This window comes from Loxodonta africana, chromosome 19, assembly GCF_030014295.1.
Source record: "Loxodonta africana isolate mLoxAfr1 chromosome 19, mLoxAfr1.hap2, whole genome shotgun sequence".
NCBI classification, from domain to species: Eukaryota; Metazoa; Chordata; class Mammalia; order Proboscidea; family Elephantidae; genus Loxodonta; species Loxodonta africana.
The window spans coordinates 11,222,087-11,243,291 of NC_087360.1; the positions used below are offsets into that span (position 1 = coordinate 11,222,087).

At 41.6% G+C, this 21,205-nt stretch overlaps 1 protein-coding gene across 2 annotated transcripts in view; it reads right to left on the reverse strand.

The window, feature by feature from the left end:
- The window catches only part of DDX54 (DEAD-box helicase 54), a 33,846-nt gene that overhangs the window by 9,345 nt on the left and 3,296 nt on the right, over positions 1-21,205 (reverse strand). For both annotated transcript variants that reach the window (XM_064272235.1, XM_064272234.1), the window contains exons 3-7: positions 19,567-19,637; positions 18,765-18,953; positions 18,594-18,643; positions 16,803-16,844; positions 16,590-16,685 (exon numbers count right to left, since the gene is read on the reverse strand). In XM_064272235.1, the coding sequence (XP_064128305.1) occupies positions 16,590-16,685; positions 16,803-16,844; positions 18,594-18,643; positions 18,765-18,953; positions 19,567-19,637 (448 nt within the window). The remainder of the gene's footprint in view (positions 1-16,589; positions 16,686-16,802; positions 16,845-18,593; positions 18,644-18,764; positions 18,954-19,566; positions 19,638-21,205) is intronic.

Here is a 21,205-nt window from a genome sequence, read left to right on the forward strand (position 1 = left end):
AACCTCCAACTTTTTGGTTAGCAGCTGAGTGCGTTAACTGTTTGCACCACCCAGGAACTCCTCCTAAGCAATTATAACCTTGAAATCTTGAGTCTGCTACCTTAGTTATGTTTCCTACAAATTCGTATTAGGGTAAACAATAACAGCACTCACTCTGTGCCAGACACAGTTCTAAGTACAGGCAGTCCCTGGGTTATGAACACAGGACTTATGGACAACTCGTACTTAAGAATGGACTGCCATAAAGCCTAATACATTAAAAGTTTGAGTTAAATACCATGGTCCGTAATAACGAATGCACACACTACTTTGTGACGGTTATGAAAATACTGCGCAGTCCGAAGTGCTGAAGTGTTTTACATGCATAACCAACCAAAACCATACCCATTGCCATGGAGTTGATTCCGACTCATAGTGACCCTATAGGACAGAGTAAAACTGCTCCATAGAGTTTCCAAGGAGCAGCTGGTGGATTCAAATGGCCGACCTTTTAGTTAGCTGCCATAGCTCTTAACCACGATGCCACCAGGGTTTCCTTTATATGCATAGAAAGGTAAAATATAGAGAGGCGGACCAAGATGGTAGAGTAGTCAGATGCTTTTGGTGCTCCCTCTTACAACAAAGAACCGAAAAAAACAAGTGAAATGATGATATATAAGACAAGCTAGGAGCCCTGAACATCAAAGCAAAGTTAGAAAACAGAATGAGCGGCAGAGGGAGGGAAAGAAAATTCACAAGCAGCGAGGTGTTGCCAGACCTGAATTGCCGGGAACTCTCAGGCACCATTCCCTGGAGCAACCGCAGCGGGGCTGGCGGTAGCATTTCAGACGCGGTTTCCTCAGGGAGAGACAGCAGGCCCCACAGCCCACTCACACCTCCAGAATCAGAGAAGAATGGTACTCCCAGCAAAAGCTAAGTACTTGCGTTTATTTTACCACACCCCGAGCCCCCAAACTGGCTTCAATTGCTGTCGATTTCCCCGGGCCTGAGATAGGTCCTGCTGCGCGCCCTGAGCCATTCTCCCGGCCTTGCAGAAGGAATAAATTCACAATTGGGGGAAAAGATAATCTGCCAGCTCCACTAAGCTGGAGAGAACAGGACAGAAGCAGCTCCTATCCAGGCACAAACAGTCCATGGACTTTGAATACCTTTCACCCCTGCATGGACCTGTGTGGGCCTGTTTCAGGAGAACAAGCCCTTGCTAGCAGACTGCAACAGTTTCAGCTACGTGGTATAGAGGTGGGTGTTCTGAGGTTTGACACCACTTTGCCTGTTAAACAGGGTCCTCACCTACCCACACCAGGAGCCAAAGGACTGGTGGCTCTACCCATGTCACCTAGCCACCTGAGACAGGGGTCCAAGGACAAGTGGCACCTCCCAGTCCTTACAACCAAAAGCACTGGGTGCCCACGGTCCGACTGCAGAATCCACCCACCTGAGCACTCTGGGGAACAGGGACGTGCTTTCCTCACAGACACTCAGGGGATGGTTGTCAGCCCCCTGCCTTGTTGAGAGTGTGAGCCCCTGCTGCAATAAGATATCTGTACCTACACCAATCACCCCTGCCCCTCTAAGGCTGTAGGACAGAGCCTGTACCACACACTTGATGACCAACTACCTGGACACTTGAGCTGAATCCATACAACAAAACTAAACAGACTCCTAGGCTCATATGACTGGTAACAGCTACAGCCATCTGGTGACAGGATGTTAGAGCTTCAAAGGTGAAAATAATCAAGCTAGCTCACTCAAGCAACCCATTTGGACATATTAAGACAAAACAAAAGCTAGGATACAGTAAACAAACATAAAATAAACAATAACTTATAGATGACTTGGAGACAACGGTCAATATCAAATCACATAAAGAAGCAGACCATGATCACTTCAACAAGCTCCGAAAACAAAGAATCAACGAATCTTCCAGATGAAGGTGTCTTCCTGGAATTACCACATGCAGAATACAAAAGATTAATATACAGAACTCTTCAAGACATCAGGAATAAGATCAGGTAAAACACAGAACAAGCCAAGGAACACACAGATAAAGTAGTTGAAGAAATTAAAAAGCTTATTCAAAGATATAATGACAAATTTAATAAGCTGCAAGAATCCACAGAGAGGCAGCAATCAGAAATTCAGAAGATTAACAATAAAATTACAGAATTAGACAACTCAGTACAAAGTCAGAAAAGCAGAATTGAGGAAGTGGAAGGCAGAATTAGTACGACTGAAGATAAAACACTTGGCACAAATATATTCGAAGAAAAGTCAGATATAAGAATTAAAAAAAATGAAGAAACCCTAAGAATCAAGCGGGACTCTACCAAGAGAAATAACCTACAAGTGACTGGAGTACCAGAACAGAGAGGGATAACAGAAAATACAGAGAGAATTGCTGAAGATTTATTGGCAGAAAACTTCCCTGATATCATGAAAGGTGAGAAGATATCTATCCAAGATGCTCATTGAACGCCACATAAAGTAGATCTCAAGAGGAAGTCACCAAGACATAATCAAACTTACCAAAACTAAAGATAGGAGAATTTTAAGAGCAGCTAGGGATAAACGAAAAGTCAACTACAAAGGGGAGTCAATAAGAATAAACTTGGACTACTCGGCACAAGCCATCCAGACAAGAAGGCAATTGGATGACTAATATGAAGCACTGAAGGAAAAAAATTGCCAGCCAAGAATCATATATACAGCAAAACTATCTCTCAAATATGAAGGCAAAATTAGGACATTTCCAGATAAACAGAAGTTTAGGGAATTCATAAAAACCAAACCAAAACTACAAGAACTACTAAAGGGAATTCTCTGGTTAGAAAATCAACAACATCAGATATCAACCCAAGACTAGAACACAGGACAGAGGAACCAGATGTGAACCCAAATAGGGAAATCAAAAAAATAGATCAAGATTAAAAAATGCTCAAAATAGGGAAACAGCCGATCATTACGTAAAAGTCAACATTAAAACAATAATGAGGGACTAAGAAATGTAGTCATAGGTCTTTCATATGGAGAGGAAGGCAAGGCAATATAAAGAAATAAAAGTTAGGTTTAAACTTAGAAAAATAGAGGGAAATATTAAGGTAACCACAAGGGAGACTAACAATTCTATTCATCAAAATAAAATACAAGAGGAAGGCGGGGCCAAGAAGGTAGCAGCTACCTCGGATCCCTCTTGCAACAAAGACTCGGAGATACAAGTGAATCGATCACATACATGACAATCTACGAACCCTAACCATCAAACACAGATCTAAAGAGTTGACCTGAGTGACAGAGACTGAGAACGAACAAACACGGGTAAGCAGCAACTGTTTTTGGCGCCTGAAGCCAGCGTTCCAGTCAGGAAACCTTGGCGCCGGGCTTTGGACTGGGCGCAGGGGAGCTGAGCACGGCATCCTGAGACAGCGCAAACACGGGGCGCAGCCCTAGCCTCCAGAAGTGACCTCGGGGGAAGCCCAGCCAGTGAACGCAGGCAGAGCAGCGACACGGCTGACAGGAGAAGTCACCGGGAGGCAGCAACTGGTTTTGGAGCCTGGAGTGTGGCGTCCCAGCCGGGGAACCTTGGCACTGGGCTTTGGACTGGGAGAGGAGGAACTGACCACGGCTTCTGAGACAGTGCAAGCACGGGACACCGGCCTGACCCTCGGGGGCAATCTCTACCCAGCCAGCGCACGCAGTCAACGCGCCTCTCGGAAATCTCAGATAAAACAGTCATCCAAAGCAAGATAAGTAACTTTGTCTATATTCCGGGGTGCTACTCTCTATTTTTTACTCTCTATTTATCTGAACCCTCCCCTCCCCTTCCCAGGCAGCTTCATTAACATTGGAATTTCCCGAGCCAGAGAGTGAAGTACACTGCAGTTTTTTGTTTTTGTCTTTTCCTAACCCATTCTCCTGGCCCAAGAGAAGCAGCTACAAAAAACCCAGGGACCTAAAATCCTTCCCTAATTGGACTAAAAACACAGAACCAGCTCCAGCCAAGCATATGTGATCCACAGTCTTGGGCTTTCATCCCTACAGGGAACAAGGTGGCTATTATAATGCAAAGGCAATTCTGATAGGGATCTGACCGTAATTGTTTTAGCAGATTACTGGAAAGACAAGTTTCCCAGGTCCGATATCTCTGCGTATTCAACAGAGCCCTCACTGACCCACAACAGGGAACTGAGGGCTGAAGCTCCCCCCAGACCACCTAGCCTCCTGCCTTAGGGGTCTAAGGAGGGTGACACCTACCAATCTGGAGAGGTACTTGCACTGGGGGCCTAAGGTACAGCTGCAGAGCCCGCCCACCAAAGTGCTTTAGGAATAGAGACACACCTACCACACTGGCACTTGGGGGAAGCCTGTCAGCATCCTGCCCCTCCCTGGAGTGTGAAACCCTGCTGCTACTACAATCTGGTGCACACAACTATCACCACTACTTCTCTAGGTGGACAGGTGACAGTCTGCACCACACACTTGGTGACCCAAAATCAGATTCTACTCAAGGATAGTGAATGGTCTCTTAGGCATATATATCTGGTAACAGCCCAAACCAGCTGGTAATAGGACATAAGTGATTCAAGGGCTACAACAATCAAGACAGCGCAGTCTAGTAGCCCATCTACATATATTGAAAGAAAACAAGATAAGACTCAGTGAGCAAATATAGAATAAATCACTACAATATCTTAGAGATGGCTCGGAGACAGCAATCGATATCAAACCACATAAAGAAGCAGACCATGATTGCTTCTACAACTCCCCAAAATAAGAATCAAAATCTTTCCCAAATGAAGATATAATTCTGGAATTGCCAGATGCAGAATATAAAAAACTAATTTACAGAATGCTTCAAGACACCAGGGATGACCTCAGAAATGAAATAAGGCAATCTACAGAAAAAGCCAAGAACACACTGATAAAGCAGTTGAAGAACTCAAAAAGATTATTCAAGAACATAGTGGAAAAATTAATAAGCTGCAAGAATCCATAGAGAGACAGCATTCAGAAATCCAAAAGATTAACAGTAAAATTACAGAATTAGACAACTCAATAGGAAGTCAGAGGAGCAGACTCGAGCAATTGGAATGCAGGGTGGGGGATCTGGAGAACAAGGGAATTGACACCAATATAGCTGAAAAAAAAATCAGATAAAAGAATTTTAAAAAATGACGAAACCCTAAGAATCATGTGGGACTCTATCAAGAAGAATAACTTGCGTGTGACTGGAGTCCCAGAACAGGGAGGGATAACTGAAAATACAGAGAGAGTAGTTGAAGATCTGTTGGCAGAAAACTTCCTTGACATCATGAAAGACAAAAGGATATTTATCCAAGATGCTCATTGAACCCCATTTAAGATTGATCCAAAAAGAAAATCACCAAGACATATTATCATCAAACTTGCCAAAACCAAAGATAAAGAGAAAATTTTAAAAGCAGCCAGGGATAAAAGAAAGGTCTCCTACAAAGGAGAATCAATAAGTTCAGACTACTCAGCAGAAACCATGCAGTCAAGAAGGCAATGGGATGACATATATAGAGCACTGAAGGAGAAAAACTGCCAGCCAAGGATCATATATCCAGCAAAACTCTCTCTCAAATATGAAGGCAAAATTAAAACATTTACAGATAAACACAAGCTTAGAGAATTTGCAAAAACCAAACCAAAGCTACAAGAAATACTAAAGGAAATTGTTTGGTCAGAAAACCAATAATATCAGATACCAGCACAAAACAAGGTCACAGAACAGAACATCCTGATATCAACTCAAATAGGGAAATCACAAAAACAAATTAAGATTAATTTTAAAAAGAAAAAAATGCTCAAAACGGAGTCATTGAAGTCAATACATAAAAGATCACAATAATCAAAAGAGGGACTAAATACAGGTGGCATAGAACTGCCATATGGAGAGGGAAACAAGGCGATATAGGACACTACAAGTTAGGTTTTTACTTAGAAAAATAGAGGAAAATATTAAGGTAACCACAAAGAGGTATAACAACTTCATAACTCAAAATAAAAACCAAGAAAAACATAACGACTCGTCAAACAAAGTCAAATAGTATGAAAATGAGGTACATACAATTTACAAAGAAAAACATCTCAGCACAAAAAAGTAAGTGGAAAAATGAAACTGTCAACAACACAAATAAAAAGGCATCAAAATGACAGCACTAAACACATACTTATCTATAATTACTCTGAATGTAAATGGACTAAATGCACCAATAAAGAGACAGAGAGTCACGGACTGGATAAAGAAACACGATCCGTCTGTATGCTGCCTACAAGAGACACACCTTAGACTCAGAGACACAAACAAACTAAAACTCAAAGGATGGAAAAAAATGTATCAAGCAAACAACAAGCAAAAAAGAGCAAGAGTAGCAATATTAATTTCTGACAAAATAGACTTTAACGTTAAATCCACCACAAAGGATAAAGAAGGACACTACATAATGATAAAAGGGACAATTGATCAGGAAGATATAACCATATTAAATATTTATGCACCCAATGACAGGGCTGCAAGATACATAAATCAAATTTTAACAGAACTGAAAAGTGAGATAGACACCTCCGCAATTATAGTAGGAGACTTCAACACACCACTTTCGGAGAGGACAGGACTTCCAGTTAGAAGCTCAATAGAGACATGGAATATCTAATTGCTACCATCAACCAACTTGACCTCATAGACATATACAGAACACTCCACCCAACTGCTGCAAAGTATACTTTTTTTTCTAGTGCACATGGAACATTCTCTAGTATAGACCACGTATTAGGTCATAAAACAAACCTTTGCAGAATCCAAAACATCGAAATATTACAAAGCATCTTCTCAGACCACAAGGCCATAAAAGCGGAAATCAATAACAGAAAAATTAGGGAAAAGAAATCAAATACTTGGAAACTGAACAATACCCTGCTGAAAAAAGACTGGGTTATAGAAGACATTAAGGAGGGAATAAAGAAATTCATAGAATGCAACGAGAATGAAAATACTTCCTATCAAAACCTCTGGGACACAGCAAAAGCAGTGTTCAGAGGTCAATTTATATTGATAAACACACACATACAAAAAGAAGAGCCAGAATCAGAGAACTGTCCCTACAACTTCAACAAATAAAAAGTGAGCAACAAAACAATCCATCAGGCACCAGAAGAAAACAAATAATAAAAATCAGAGCTGAACTAAATGAATTAGAGAACAGAAAAACAATTGAAAGAATTAACAAAGCCAAAAGCTGGTTCTTTGAAAAAATTAACAAAATTGATAAACCATTGGCCAGACTGACTAAAGAAATACAGGAAAGGAAACAAATAACCCGAATAAGAAACGAGATGGGCCACATCACAACAGACCCAACTGAAATTAAAAGAATCATATGAGATTATTACGAAAAATTATACTCTAACAAATTTGAAAACCTAGAAGAAATGGTTGAATTCCTAGAAAAACACTACCTACCTAAACACACAATCAGAAGTAGAACAACTAAATAGACCCATAACAAAAAAAGAGATTGAAACGGTAAGCAAAAAACTCCCAACAAAAAAAAGCCCTGGCCCGGACGGCTTCACTGCAGAGTTCTACCAAACTTTCAGAGAAGAGTTAACACCACTACTACTAAAGGTACTTCAAAGCATAGAAAATGACGGAATACCACCTAACTCATTCTATGAAGCCACCATATCCCTGATACCAAAACCAGGTAAAGACATCACAAAAAAAGAAAATTACAGACCTATATCCCTCATGAACATAGATGCAAAAATCCTCAACAAAATTCTAGCCAATAGAATTCAACAACATATCAAAAAAATAATCCACCACAACCAAGTGGGATTTATACCAGGTATGCAAGGCTGGTTTAATATTAGAAAAACCATTAATGTAATCCACCATATAAATAAAACCACATGATCTTATCAATTGATGCAGAAAAGGCATCTGACAAAGTCCAACACCCATTTATGATAAAAACTCTCAGCAAAATAGGAATTGAAGGAAAATTCCTCAACATAATAAAGGGCATTTTTTTTTTTTTTAATGCAAAGCCAACAGCCAACATCACTCTAAATGGAGAGAGCCTGAAAGCATTTCCCTTGAGAACGGGAACCAGACAAGAATGCCCTTTATCACTGCTCTTATTCAACATTGTGCTAGAGGTCCTAGCCAGAGCAATTAGGCTAGACAAAGAAATAAAGGGCATCTGGATTGGCAAGGAGGAAGTAAAATTATCTCTATTTGCAGATAACATGATCTTATACACAAAAAACCCTAAGGAATCCTCCAGAAAACTACTGAAACTAATAGAAGAGTTTGGCAGAGTCTCAGGTTACAAGATAAACATACAAAAATCACTTGGATTCCTCTACATCAACAAAAAGAACATCGAAGAGGAAATCACCAAATCAATACCATTCACAGTAGCCCCCAAGAAGATAAAATACTTAGGAATAAATCTTACCAAAGATGTAAAAAACCTATACAAAGAAAACTACAAAGTACTAGTGCAAGAAACTAAAAAGGACCTACATAAGTGGAAAAACATACCTTGCTCATGGATAGGAAGACTTAACATAGTAAAAATGTCTATTCTACCAAAAGCCATCTATACATACAATACACTTCCGATCCAAATTCCAATGACATTTTTCAATGTGATGGAGAAACAAATCACCAACTTCGTATGGAAGAGAAAGAAGCCCCGGATAAGTAAAGCATTACTGAAAAAGAAGAAGAAAGTGGGAGGCCTCACTCTACTTGATTTTAGAACATATTATACAGCCACAGTAGTCAAAACAGCCTGGTACTGGTACAACAACAGGCACACAGACCGATGGAACAGAATTGAGAACCCAGATATAAATCCATCCACATAAGAGCAGGTGATAGTTGACAAAGGTCCAGTGACAGTTAATTGGGGAAAAGATAGTCTTTTTAACAAATGGTGCTGGCATAACTGGATATCCATTTGCAAAAAAATGAAACAGGACCCATACCTCACACCATGCACAAAAACTAACTCCAAGTGGATCAAAGACCTAAACATAAAGACTAAAATGATAAAGATCATGGAAGAAAAAATAGGGACAATGTTAGGAGCCCTAATACAAGGCATAAACAGAACATAAAACATTACCAAAAATGACGAAGAGAAACCAGATAACTGGGAGCTCCTAAAAATCAAACACCTATGCTCATCTAAAGACTTCACCAAAAGAGTAAAAAGACTACCTACCGATTGGGAAAGAATTTTCAGCTATGACATCTCCAACCAGTGCCTGTTCTCTAAAATCTATATGATTCTGTTAAAACTCAACCACAAAAAGACAAACAACCCAATCAAAAAGTGGGCAAAGGATATGTACAGGCACTTCACTAAAGAAGATATTCAGGCAGCTAACAGATACATGAGAAAATGCTCTCGATCATTAGCCATTAGAGAAATGCAAATTAAAACTACAATGAGATTCCATCTCACTCCAACACGGCTGGCATTAATCCAAAAAACACAAAATAATAAATGTCGGAGAGGCTGCGGAGAGATTGGAACTCTTATACACTGCTGGTGGGAATGTAAAATGGTACAACCACTCTGGAAATCGATTTGGCGTTTTCTTAAAAAGTTAGAAATAGAACTACCATACAACCCAGAAATCCCACTCCTCGGAATATATCCTAGAGAAATAAGAGCCTTTACACGAACAGATATATGCACACCCATGTTTATTGCAGCTCTGTTTACAATAGCAAAAAGCTGGAAGCAACCAAGGTGTCCATCAACGGATGAATGGTTAAAAAATTGTGGTATGTACACACGATGGAATACTATGCATCGATAAAGAACAGTGACGAATCTGTGAAACATTTCATAACATGGAGGAACCTGGAAGGCATTATGCTGAGTGAAATTAGTCAGAGGCAAAAGGACAAATATTGTATAAGACCACTATTACAGGAACTTGAAAAATAGTATAAAGTGAGAAGAACACATAATTTTGTGGTTACGGGGCGGGGGAGGGAGGGAGGGTGGGAGAGGGTTAGTTACTGATTAGTTTGTAGATAAGAACTACTTTAGGTGAACGGAAGGACAATACTCAATACACGGAAGGTCAGCTCAACTGGACTGGACCAAAAGCAAAGAAGTTTCTGGGATAAAATGAATGCTTCGAAGGTCAGCGGAGCAAGGGTGGGGGTTTGGGGACAATGGCTTAAGGGGACTTCTAAGTCAATTGGCAAAATAATTCTATCATGAAAACATTCTGCATCCCACTTTGAACTGTGGCGTCTGGGGTCTTAAATGCTAACAAGCGCCATCTAAGATGCATCAATTGGTCTCAACCCACCTGGATCAAAGGAGAATGAAGAACACCAAGGTCACACGATAACTATGAGCCCAAGAGACAAAAAGGGCCACATGAACCAGAGACTTACATCATCCTGAGACCAAAAGAACTAGATGGTGCCCGGCCACCACCGATGACTGCCCTGACAGGGAGCACAACAGAGAACCCCTGAGGGAGCAGGAGAACAGTGGGATGCAGACCCCAAATTCTCATAAAAAGACCAGACTTAATGGTCTGACTGAGACTAGAAGAATCCCGGCGGTCATGGTCCCCAAACCTTCTGTTGGCCCAGGTCAGGAACCATTCCCGAAGACAACTCATCAGACATGGAGGGGACTGGACAATGGGTTGGAGAGAGATGCTGACGAAGAGTGAGCTACTTGTATCAGGTGGACACTTGAGACTGTGTTGGCATCTCCTGTCTGGAGGGGAGATAGGAGGGTAGAGAGGGTTAGAAACTGGCAAAATCGTCACGAAAGGAGAGACTGGAAGGAGGGAGCGGGCTGACTCATTAGGGGGAGAGTAAGTGGGAGTATGGAGTAAGGTGTATATAAGCTTATATATGACCGACTGACTTGATTTGTAAACTTTCACTTAAAGCACAATAAAAATTATTTTAAATAAATAAATACAAGAAAAAAATAAAGACTCAGCAAAAACAAAATCAACAACAATGAATAAGAGGAAAAGACAATACATAAACTTCTCATTACAAAAAAATTAAGTGGGAAAAGAAACAACAACACACTAAAAGAGACATCAAAATGACAGCGCTAAACTCATACCTATCCAAAATTACGCTGAATGTAAATAGACTAAATGCACCAATAAAGACAGAGTGGCAGAACGGACAAAAAACCATGATCCACCTGTATGGTGCCTACAAGAGACACACCTTAGACTTAGAACACAAACAAACTAAAACCCAAAGGATGGAAAAAAATATATCAAGCAAACAACAATTGAATAAGAGCAGGAGTAGGAATATTAATTTCTGACAAAATAGACTTTAAAATTAAATCCACCACAACGGATAAGGAAGGGCACTATATAATGATTAAAGGGACAATACACCAGGACGATATAACCATATTAAATATTTATGCACCCAATGACAGGGCTTCAAGATACATAAAGCAAACTCTCACAGCATTGAAAAGTGAGATAGACAGCTCCACAATAATAGTAGGAGACTTCACCACATCACTTTCAGTGAAGAACAGCACATCCAGAAAGAAGCTCAATAAAGACATTGAAGATCTAAATGTCACAATCAACCAACTTGACCTCATAGACATATACAGAACACTCCACCCAAAAGCAGCAAAATGTACTTTCTTTTCTAGTGCACATGGAACATTCTCTAGAATAGACCATATATTAGGTCATAAAGCATGCCTTAGCAGAATCCAAAACATCGAAATATTACAAAGCATCTTCTCTGACCATAGGCCATAAAAGTAGAAATAAGTAACAGAAAAAGCAGGGAAAAGAAATCAAACACTTGGAAACTGAGCAACACCCTGCTCAAAAACGACTGGGCTATGGAAGATATTAAGGATGGAATAAAGAAATTCATAGAATCCAATGAGAATGAAAACACTTTCTATCAAAACCCTTGGGACAGCGAAAGCTGTGCTCAGAGGTCAATTTGTATCAATAAATGCACACATACAAAAAGAAGGGCCAAAATCAAAGAATTATCCCTACAACTTGAACAAATAGAGAGCAACACAAGAAACCCTCAGATGCCAGAAGAAGGCAAATAATAAAAGTTAGAGCGGAATTAAATAGAGAACAGAAAAGCAACTGAAAGAGTTAACAAGACCAAAAGCTGGTTCTTTGAAAAAACTGACAAAATTGATAAACCACTGGTCAAACTGACAAAAGAAAAACAGGAGAGGAAGCAAATAACCCGGATAAGGGATGAGATGGGCGATATTACAACAGACCCAACTGAAATTAAAGGAATCATATCAGATTACTACAAAGAATTGTACTCTAACAAATTTGAAAACCTAGAAGAAATGGATGCATTTCTAGAAACACACTACCTACCCAAACTAACACAAAGAGAGGTAGAACAACTAAATAAACCCGTAACAAAAGAAAAGATTGAAAAAGTAATTAAAAAACTCCCAAAGAAAAAAAGCCCTGGCCCGGACAGCTTCACTGCAGAGTTCTACCAAACTTTCAAAGGAGAATTAACACCACTACTACTAAAGGTATTTCAGAGCGTAGAAAAGGATGGAATACTCCCAAACTCATTCTATGAAGCCAGCATATCCCTGATACCAAAACCACGTAAAGACAGCACACAGACAAGAAAATTACAGACCTATATCCCTTATGAACTTAGATGCAAAAATCCTCAACAAAATTCTAGCCTACAGAATTCGACAACATATCAAAAAAATAATTCCCCATGACCATGTGTGATTCATGTCAGGTATGCAGGGATGATTCAACATCAGATAAACAATGTAATCCATCATATAAATAAAACAAAAGACAAGAACCACATGATCTTATCAATTCAAAAAAGGCATGTGACAAAGTTCAACACCCATTCATGATAAAAACTCTCAGCAAATAGGAATAGAAGGAATTTTCCTCAAAATAATAAAGGGCATTTATACAAAGCCAACAGCCCAACATCATCCTAAATGGAGAGAGTCTGAAAGCATTCCCCTTGAGAACGGGAACCAGACAAGGATGCGCTTTATCACCACTCTATATTCAACAATGTGCTGGAGGTGCTAGCCAGAGCAACTAGGCTAGATAAAGAAATAAACGGCATCCAGATTGGTAAGGAAGAAATAAAAAGTATCTTTATTTACAGATGACATTATCTTATACACAGAAAACCCTAAAGAATCCTTAAGTAACTACTGAAACTAATAGTTCAGCAGAATATCAGGATACAAGATAAACACACAAAAATCAGTTGGATTCCTCTATGTCAACAAAAAGAACATCAAAGAGGAAATCACCAAGTCAATACCATTTACAGTAGCCCCCAAGAAGATAAAATACTTAGGAATAAATCTTACCAGAAACATAAACCAAAAACCAAACCCACTGCCCTCGAGTCGATTCCGACTCATAGCGACCCTATAGGACAGAGTAGAACTGCCCCATAGGGTTTTCCAAGGAGTGCCTGATGGATTTGAACTGCTGACCTCTTGGTTAGCAGCCATAGCACTGAACCACTACGCCACCGGGGTTTCCAGAAACATGAGAGACCTATACAAATAAAACTACAAGACACTACTGCTAGAAACAAAAAGAGACCTACGTAATTGGAAAAACACCTTGCACATAGATAGGAAGACTCAACATTGTAAAAATGTCTATTCTACCAAAAGTGATGTATAGGTACAATGCAATTCCGATCCAAATTCCAACAACATTTTTTAATGAGATGGAGAAACAAATCACCAACTTCATATGGAAGGGAAAGAGGCCCTGGAGAAGTAAAGCATTACTGAAAAAGAAGAACAAAGTGCGAGGCCTCACACTACCTAATTTTAAAGAAACTATTATACTGCCACAGTAGTCAAAACAGCCTGGTATTGGTACAACAACACATACATAGACCAATGGAACAGAATTGAGAATCCAGACATAAATCTATCCACATATGAGCAGCTGATATTTGACAAAGGCCCAAAGTCAGTTAAATGGGGAAAAGACAGTCTTTTTAACAAATGGTGCTAGCATAACTGGATATCCATCTGCGAATAAATGAAACAAGGCCCATACCTCACACCATGCACAAAAATTAACTCAAAATGGATCACAGACCCAAATATAAAATCTATAACAATAAAGATCATGGAAGAAAAAATAGGTACAACGCTAAGAGCCCTAATACATGGCATAAACAGTATACAAAACATTACTAACAACGCACAAATATCAGAAGAGAAACTAGATAACTGGGAGCTCCTAAAAATCAAACACCTACGCTCATCCAAAGACTTCACTAAAAGAGAAAAAAGGTTACCTACAGACTGGGAAAAGTTTTTAGCTATGACACTTCCAATCGGCGTCTGATCTCTAAAATCTACACGATACTGCAAAAACTTAACTACGAAAAGACAAATAACCCAATTAAAAAATGGGCAAAGGATATGAACAGGCACTTCACTAAAAAGACATTCAGGTGTTCATGATCATTAGCCATTAGAGAAATGCAAATCAAAACTACAATGAGATTCCATCTCACTCCAACAAGGCTGGCATTAATCCAAAAAAACACAAAATAATAAATGTTGGAGAGGTTGCAGAGAGACAGGAACACTTACACACTGCTGGCTGGGGAGGTCAAATGGTACGGCCACTTTGGAAATCGATTTGGTGTTTCCTTAAAAAACTCGAAATAGAACTACCATACGATCCAGCAATCCCACTCCTTGGAATATATCCTAGAGAAATAACAGCTTTTACACGAACAAATATATGCACACCCATGTTCACTGCAGCACTGTTTACAATGGCAAAAAGATGGAAGAAACCAAGATGCCCATCAAGAGATGAATAAATAAATTATGGTATATTCACGCAATGGAATACTATGCATCGATAAAGAACAATAATGAATCTGTGAAACATTTCATAACATGGAAGAATCTGGAAGGCATTATGCTGAGTGAAATTAGTTTCAAAAGGACAAATACTGTATGAGAGCACTATTATAAGAACTCGAGAAATAGTTTAAACAGAGAAGAAAATATTCTTAATGGTTATGAGTATGCAGGGAGGGAGAGAAAGGGGTATTCACTCATTAGATAGTAGACAAGAAGTATTTTAGGTGAAGGGAAAGACGACACACAATACAGGAGAGGTCAGCACAACTGGACTAAACCAAAAGTAAAGAAGTTTCCTGAATAAAAACTGAACACTCTGAAGGCCAGCGTAGCAGGGGCAGAGATTGCGTTTCAGGGGACATCTAGGTCAATTGGCATAATAAAATCTATTAAGAAAACATTCTGCATCCCACTTTGGACAATGGCATCTGGGGTCTTAAACACTAGCAAGCAGCCATCTAAGATGCATGAATTGGTCTCAACCCACCTGGAGCAAAGAAGAATGAAGAATACCAAAGACACAAGGTAATCATGAGCCCAAGAGACAGAAAGGGCCACATAAACTAGAGACTATATCAGCCTGAGACCAGAAGAACTAGGTGGTGCCCAGCTATAACCGAGGACTGCCCTGATAGGAAACACAACAGAGAACCCCTGAGGGAGCAGCAGAGCAGTGGGATGCAGACTTCAAAGTCTCGTAAAAAGACTAGACTTAATGGTCTGACTGAGACTAGAAGAACCCCAGAGGTCATAGTCCCCAGACCTTCTGTTAGCCCAAGACAGGAACCATTCCCAAACTGAACTCTTCAGACAGGGATTAGACTGGACTATAGGAGAGAAAATGATACTGGTAAGGAGTGAACTTCTTGGATCATGTAGACACATGAGACTATGTGGGCAGCTCCTGTCTGGAGGGGAGATGAGAAGGCAAAGAGGGTCAGAAGCTGGCTGAATGGGCATGGAAATAAGAGGGTGGAGAGGAGTTTGTGGTCTCATTAGGGAGAAAGCAACTAGGAGTATATAGGAATGTGCATATAAATATTTGTATGAGACTGACTCGATCTGCAAATTTTCACTTAGAGTACGAAATTAAAAAAAAAAAAAGTAAAATATATACTGTATACGAAGACAAACATTTGACTAACTGACGCTAACTAAGAACCGTATGTACCTGTTCCAACTTACCTACAAATTCGACTTAATTACAGAGTTAGGAATGGATCTCATTCATAACCCGGGGACTTCCTGTCCTTTACACTCATGAGTTCATTTAACCCTCACAACCAGCCTATGAGGTACAAGCTATCTTGTCCCCATTTTACAGCTGAGGCAACCAAGGCCCAGAGATCTTCAGTGATTGGGGCCCATGTTCACAGAGCTGGGAAGTAGCAGGGCTGGGATCTGATCTCGCACCTCTTTGGCTCCAGAGTCTGGGCTCTTAGCTTTGTGCTATTTTTATCACTTAAAAATCACGTGATTGCAATTTTATTACTCTTTTTGATACTCCTACAGCCTTGCCCTCACAGGTCCCTTCCGGCAGAGCTGCTTCCTCCTGCCCAACGCTGCCCCCTCTGTTTTCCCAGCTTTGGAACCAACACTGACAGGAGCACACAGGTGTACCTGCAGCCTTACCTGTCTGCCTCGTCAAATACCACGTACTCCATGCTCTGCAGCTTCAGGCTCATCTCCACAGCCACATGCACCAGCCGTCCAGGGGTAGCAATGATTCTGGAAGGGGGAACACAGACCAGGTCACCCCAGGACCAGGGCCACTACCCCCATTCCCTGGCCAGTGGCCATCTGGGGAAGGGGCCCCAGAATATCACCCCTGTTTTACAAACTCACATGTCGGGATTTTTGTGCAGGGCTGCAAACTGGTCTTCCATTCTAGGAAGGAGAGGAGGTGTTAGCTTGACAGGACAGGCCTCTTCAGTCTCTCTCCCATTCTATAACCAAATGAGTCCCCAGGTGAGTCCCCTGACCCCATCCCTACAAAGACAGACCCTGGGCTTAGAGCTGAGGAAAGGCTGCAGCTGAGATGCTAGGCAGAGGCACTGCCTCGGAGAGATACAAGTTGAAACATACAAATTGGTTACAACCAAGAGTTCCCCAAAGAGATGAGCTCAGCCACAAAGCTTACCAGGATCCCATGCTGCAGAGAGTAACAAAGCTACCTCTGACCCACAGCACCACGTAGCAACTAACCCTGGAACTGCTGGCTCCAACTAGCAGCCAGGTTCTCTGAATGTCTAAATGCTTGTTCTTAATTAAATCTTTTAGGCACAGATCCCTAACTTTAATCTTCCTCTGAAACACCCTTAGGACACCTGTAGCAGCCAGAATCCTGGGCCAGGCCTAGGCCAGAGAGGGCTGACAATCACAAGCTTTAGAGATAATAAATAATAATGTACACACAAGAACACTGAGAAGCAAAACAGAATGAAGAGTGACTGTCAACAATGACATTCTGGGAGAAGGGTAAGGAAGGGCTGCCTTTGAGGGGGAGACTGTGGGACAAGTAGGGGGTGGGCCACAGTAGACTGGGCTCTGAGCTCAGCTCTACTAGCGAATCGTTGCGTGGCCCTGGGCCTATCACTTCCTCAGTTTGCTCATCTGTAAAACACGTGTGGCACCTGCTACCTTGGAAGGATGGAACAAGCATGTCAAGAAATATATATTGCAAATCTGAGCAATTATAAATATTCCTCAATTTCGATGCATTCAACTTTTAAACAACCCACAATGAGAGATATTAAAATATAGACACCCAGATCAAAATTTCAGATTCTCATTGACTCTAGAATTTCTGGAGTCTTGGGGGGTGGATAAACCCTTGAAACTATTACTCTGACTTAAACTTTAAACCAAAAACATCCCCTAAAGTCTTTTTAAAACCAAATAGTTAAGCTAAACTAGTAAAAAAGGTCTGCCTTGAGCATCATGCTCTTTTAAAATCTGTACGGTACCCTGGTTGCACAATGGTTAAGTGCTCAGCTGCTAACCAAATGGTCAGCAGTTCGAATCCACCAGCCACTCCTTGGAAACACTGTGGGGCAGTTCTGCTCTGTCCTACAGGGTTGTTATGAGTCAAAATCGAATCAACGGGAATGGGTTTGGTTTGTGGTTTTTTACATGGGATCGAACTGACAACAGCAACTCCAGAGATTAGACAGGAACCTCAGGGGGCAGTGAGTTTACGTTAACGGAGAAGGAACAACTCAGAAAAGGAAAGTGAGAATGGCTGCACAACTGGAAGAATGTAACTGGTGTCACTGAATCGCACGTGTAGAAATCGTTGAATTGGTGTATGTTTTACGGCATATATTCTCAACAACAACAATAAAGTGAAATTTAAAAAGGAAAAAGAAACACACATATTCATACTAAATTACCCACTGGTGAGCTAAACTAACACTGTGAACCCACAGTTCACTTTCTGGAACCTTGTTATCTTTGTGTTGCAGTACTTTGTGGCCAATTTGCTTTCACATGTTATTGCGTGTTTCCCCTTGCTAGTTTTTTTTGCATGTGCAGAGAAGCTGCTATGATTAATAGGCAACATGGGCTCCATCGGCCCTTGAGGTAAAGGGATATGCTTGAATGGTGGTGACTGTGGCATGGGGGAGGGGCTCTTACTTGTCCCCGCCCAGGATCAGGGCAGTCTTGAGGCCTGTGAACTTGCCCAGCTGTGGAGAGAGAGAGACCAGGTAAGAGAAAATGACCCGGCCCATTCACACCTCCCTGCTCCAAACTCCCTGACAGGTCCCCAAGTCAGCCCGGCTGTTCCTGACCCCAGCACTCACACACCTCCTTGGTGAACTTCATGGTCTGCAGAGCCAGCTCCCGGGTGGGTGAGAGGATGAGGGCACGGGCCCCAGTCTGGGCACTGTGGGCCTTGAGTCGCTCAAACATGGGGATGAGGAAGCAGGCCGTCTTGCCGCTGCCTGTCCGGGCCATGGCCACCACGTCCTTGCCATCCAGGATCATTGGGATGGTCTGGAGAGGAACACATGCGGGAGGTGGGTCGGGGGTGGTTAGCTCCTGCACCTAATACCACGTGAGCCAGAGCTTCAAGTCTCCAGGGAGTGGGCCAGCTAGAGATCTCAGTGAATAGGAAGGGACTGTTACCCAGCCCTGATCTCATTCTTGAAAGAGCCTGTTTGCACACCTCCAGGGATAAGCAGCTCACTACTCCCAAATTCTTTCCACTGTTGGAGCATTCTTCCGGTTGAGTCAGACTCTACCTCCCTGTCTAATCCTTGTACTTGGGACCCCAGAGAAACATTGTCTCCCTCTCGACCAAGTATCTGCAGGCAGCAATCGTGAGCCTTGGGTGAGAAAGGGGCACTGAGAGCTGCCTGGGCAGGGCCTCAGCAGTGAGTGGGCAGCCCTGGGGAGGCTTGATGGGCAAAGAAGCCTGGTTCAGCCTCCAGTCTGCTGGGTCGACCTTCCTCCATGGTTAAGACAGGCAAGCTTGGTGGAGCTTCAGCAGGGTAAGAGATGACAGATGTGACAGCTGGGACAAGAGGTGGCTGTCAAGGGGCCACACAGGAGGGCTAGGTTTTTAACCAGCGACCCCGTCCCCCGAGACTGAGCCACTGCCTCGTACCTTCCTCTGGATCGGCGTCGGCACCTTGTAGCCCTTCTTCATGATGCCTCTGAACACCGGGTAGCTCAAGCCTGGGAGACAGGGGAACAGTCAAGGGTCTGGGGAACCCCCTCCGACATTTACCCTCGACAGACACAAATTCGAATCCCAGCTGTGCAACCCAAGTGGCTTGGCCTCTCTGTGCCTCAGGGTCCTCATCTGTGCCTCAGAGACCATAATGGTGCCTCTCTTGATGGGCTGCGAGAATTGAGTTGAGGTACCTTAAGTGTTTCCAGCAGCACTGATTAGTGAAGACACCAGGCCTGGTAGGAGAGGCCACCTCAGGAAGAGAGAGGGAAAGGTCCTCAATCAATCCCCTCCAGGCTCTGAAGACTTCTCAGACTCTGGTTTCTTAGGGCCAAATCCAACGCTTTTTTTTTTTTTTTTTTTAATAAAGTTTTATTGGAACAGTCATACCCACTCACCTGCATATTATCTGTGGTTACTTTAACACTGTAATGGTGTAACAAGGCAGAAAATATTTACTGTCTGGCCCTTTAGAAAAGCAATGAAGGAGAAATGTACAGATTAAATGAAACAAAACAACTGATCACAGTGTGTGAACCTTATTTGGATTCTGATCCCATCAAACTGATGAAATGGTCTAAAAATGTCGTGACCAACTGGGGAACTCTGAACCAGACTGGGTCTAGGGTGGAATTCTGGAACTGTCTGTTTTAGGTGTGGGAAGGTACTGCCATCTTTCAAAGGCATATACGAAGAATTTATGGATACAATGGCCTGGTGTCTGCAATCAGCTCTGCAATCACCCAGGGGTGGGGAGTATATGCATGAGACAAGGCTGACTGTTACAGCCTGCTGAAGCTGGGTAATGGGTACCTGGAGACTCACTGTACTGTGCTAGGTTCTTTTTTAATTATGTTTGAAATTTTCTAAATATTTTTAAAAAACGTGTTAAGGACAAGGTGCAGGTGTGGGTGCTGAGAAGTGAGACACATGGGAGAGGAGGCAGCCTTTGGAGACTAAATATGACTCAAGAGTGTGGAGATGGGAGGATACTGGAAAAGCTTGGAGACAGGAAAGCACCACAGCCTTAGCTACTTTTTGGTCAATTTTTCATCTTTGCTGTTCGGAATGGCAAAATATTGCCATACGTAGATGTTACTTGTTTTTCTTTGATTTCTGATGAAGCTTAGCACACTTTGCAGTTTATCAATTGGCCATCTAAGATTCCTTTTGTGAACTGTCTATTCATTTCCTTCTCCCATTTCTCTACCAGGGTATCTGTCTTTTTCTTATTGATTTGAAAGAACTCTTTGTATATGAGGGATACCAACCCTTTGTCCCATAGGTTACAAATACGGCATTTATTTTAATTTGTTTATAGTGTTTTTTGGCCAAATGCATGCTTAGTTTAAAAAAAAAAGTGAGATTAAGTAGTGCCCACACTTATAAGGCCTTCTTTTCCCTCCTAAGATCATAAAAATATTCACTTTGACATTCAAATCTTTGCTCCAGCTGCTACTGATCTGTAAAGAGCAAGGCAGAAGGATCAGCTTTATTTCCAAAGAGCTGGCCCGGTGTTCCAACACCACTGCCCAACTAATCCACTTTGCCCCTTGGTGTGAAATGCAGTTTT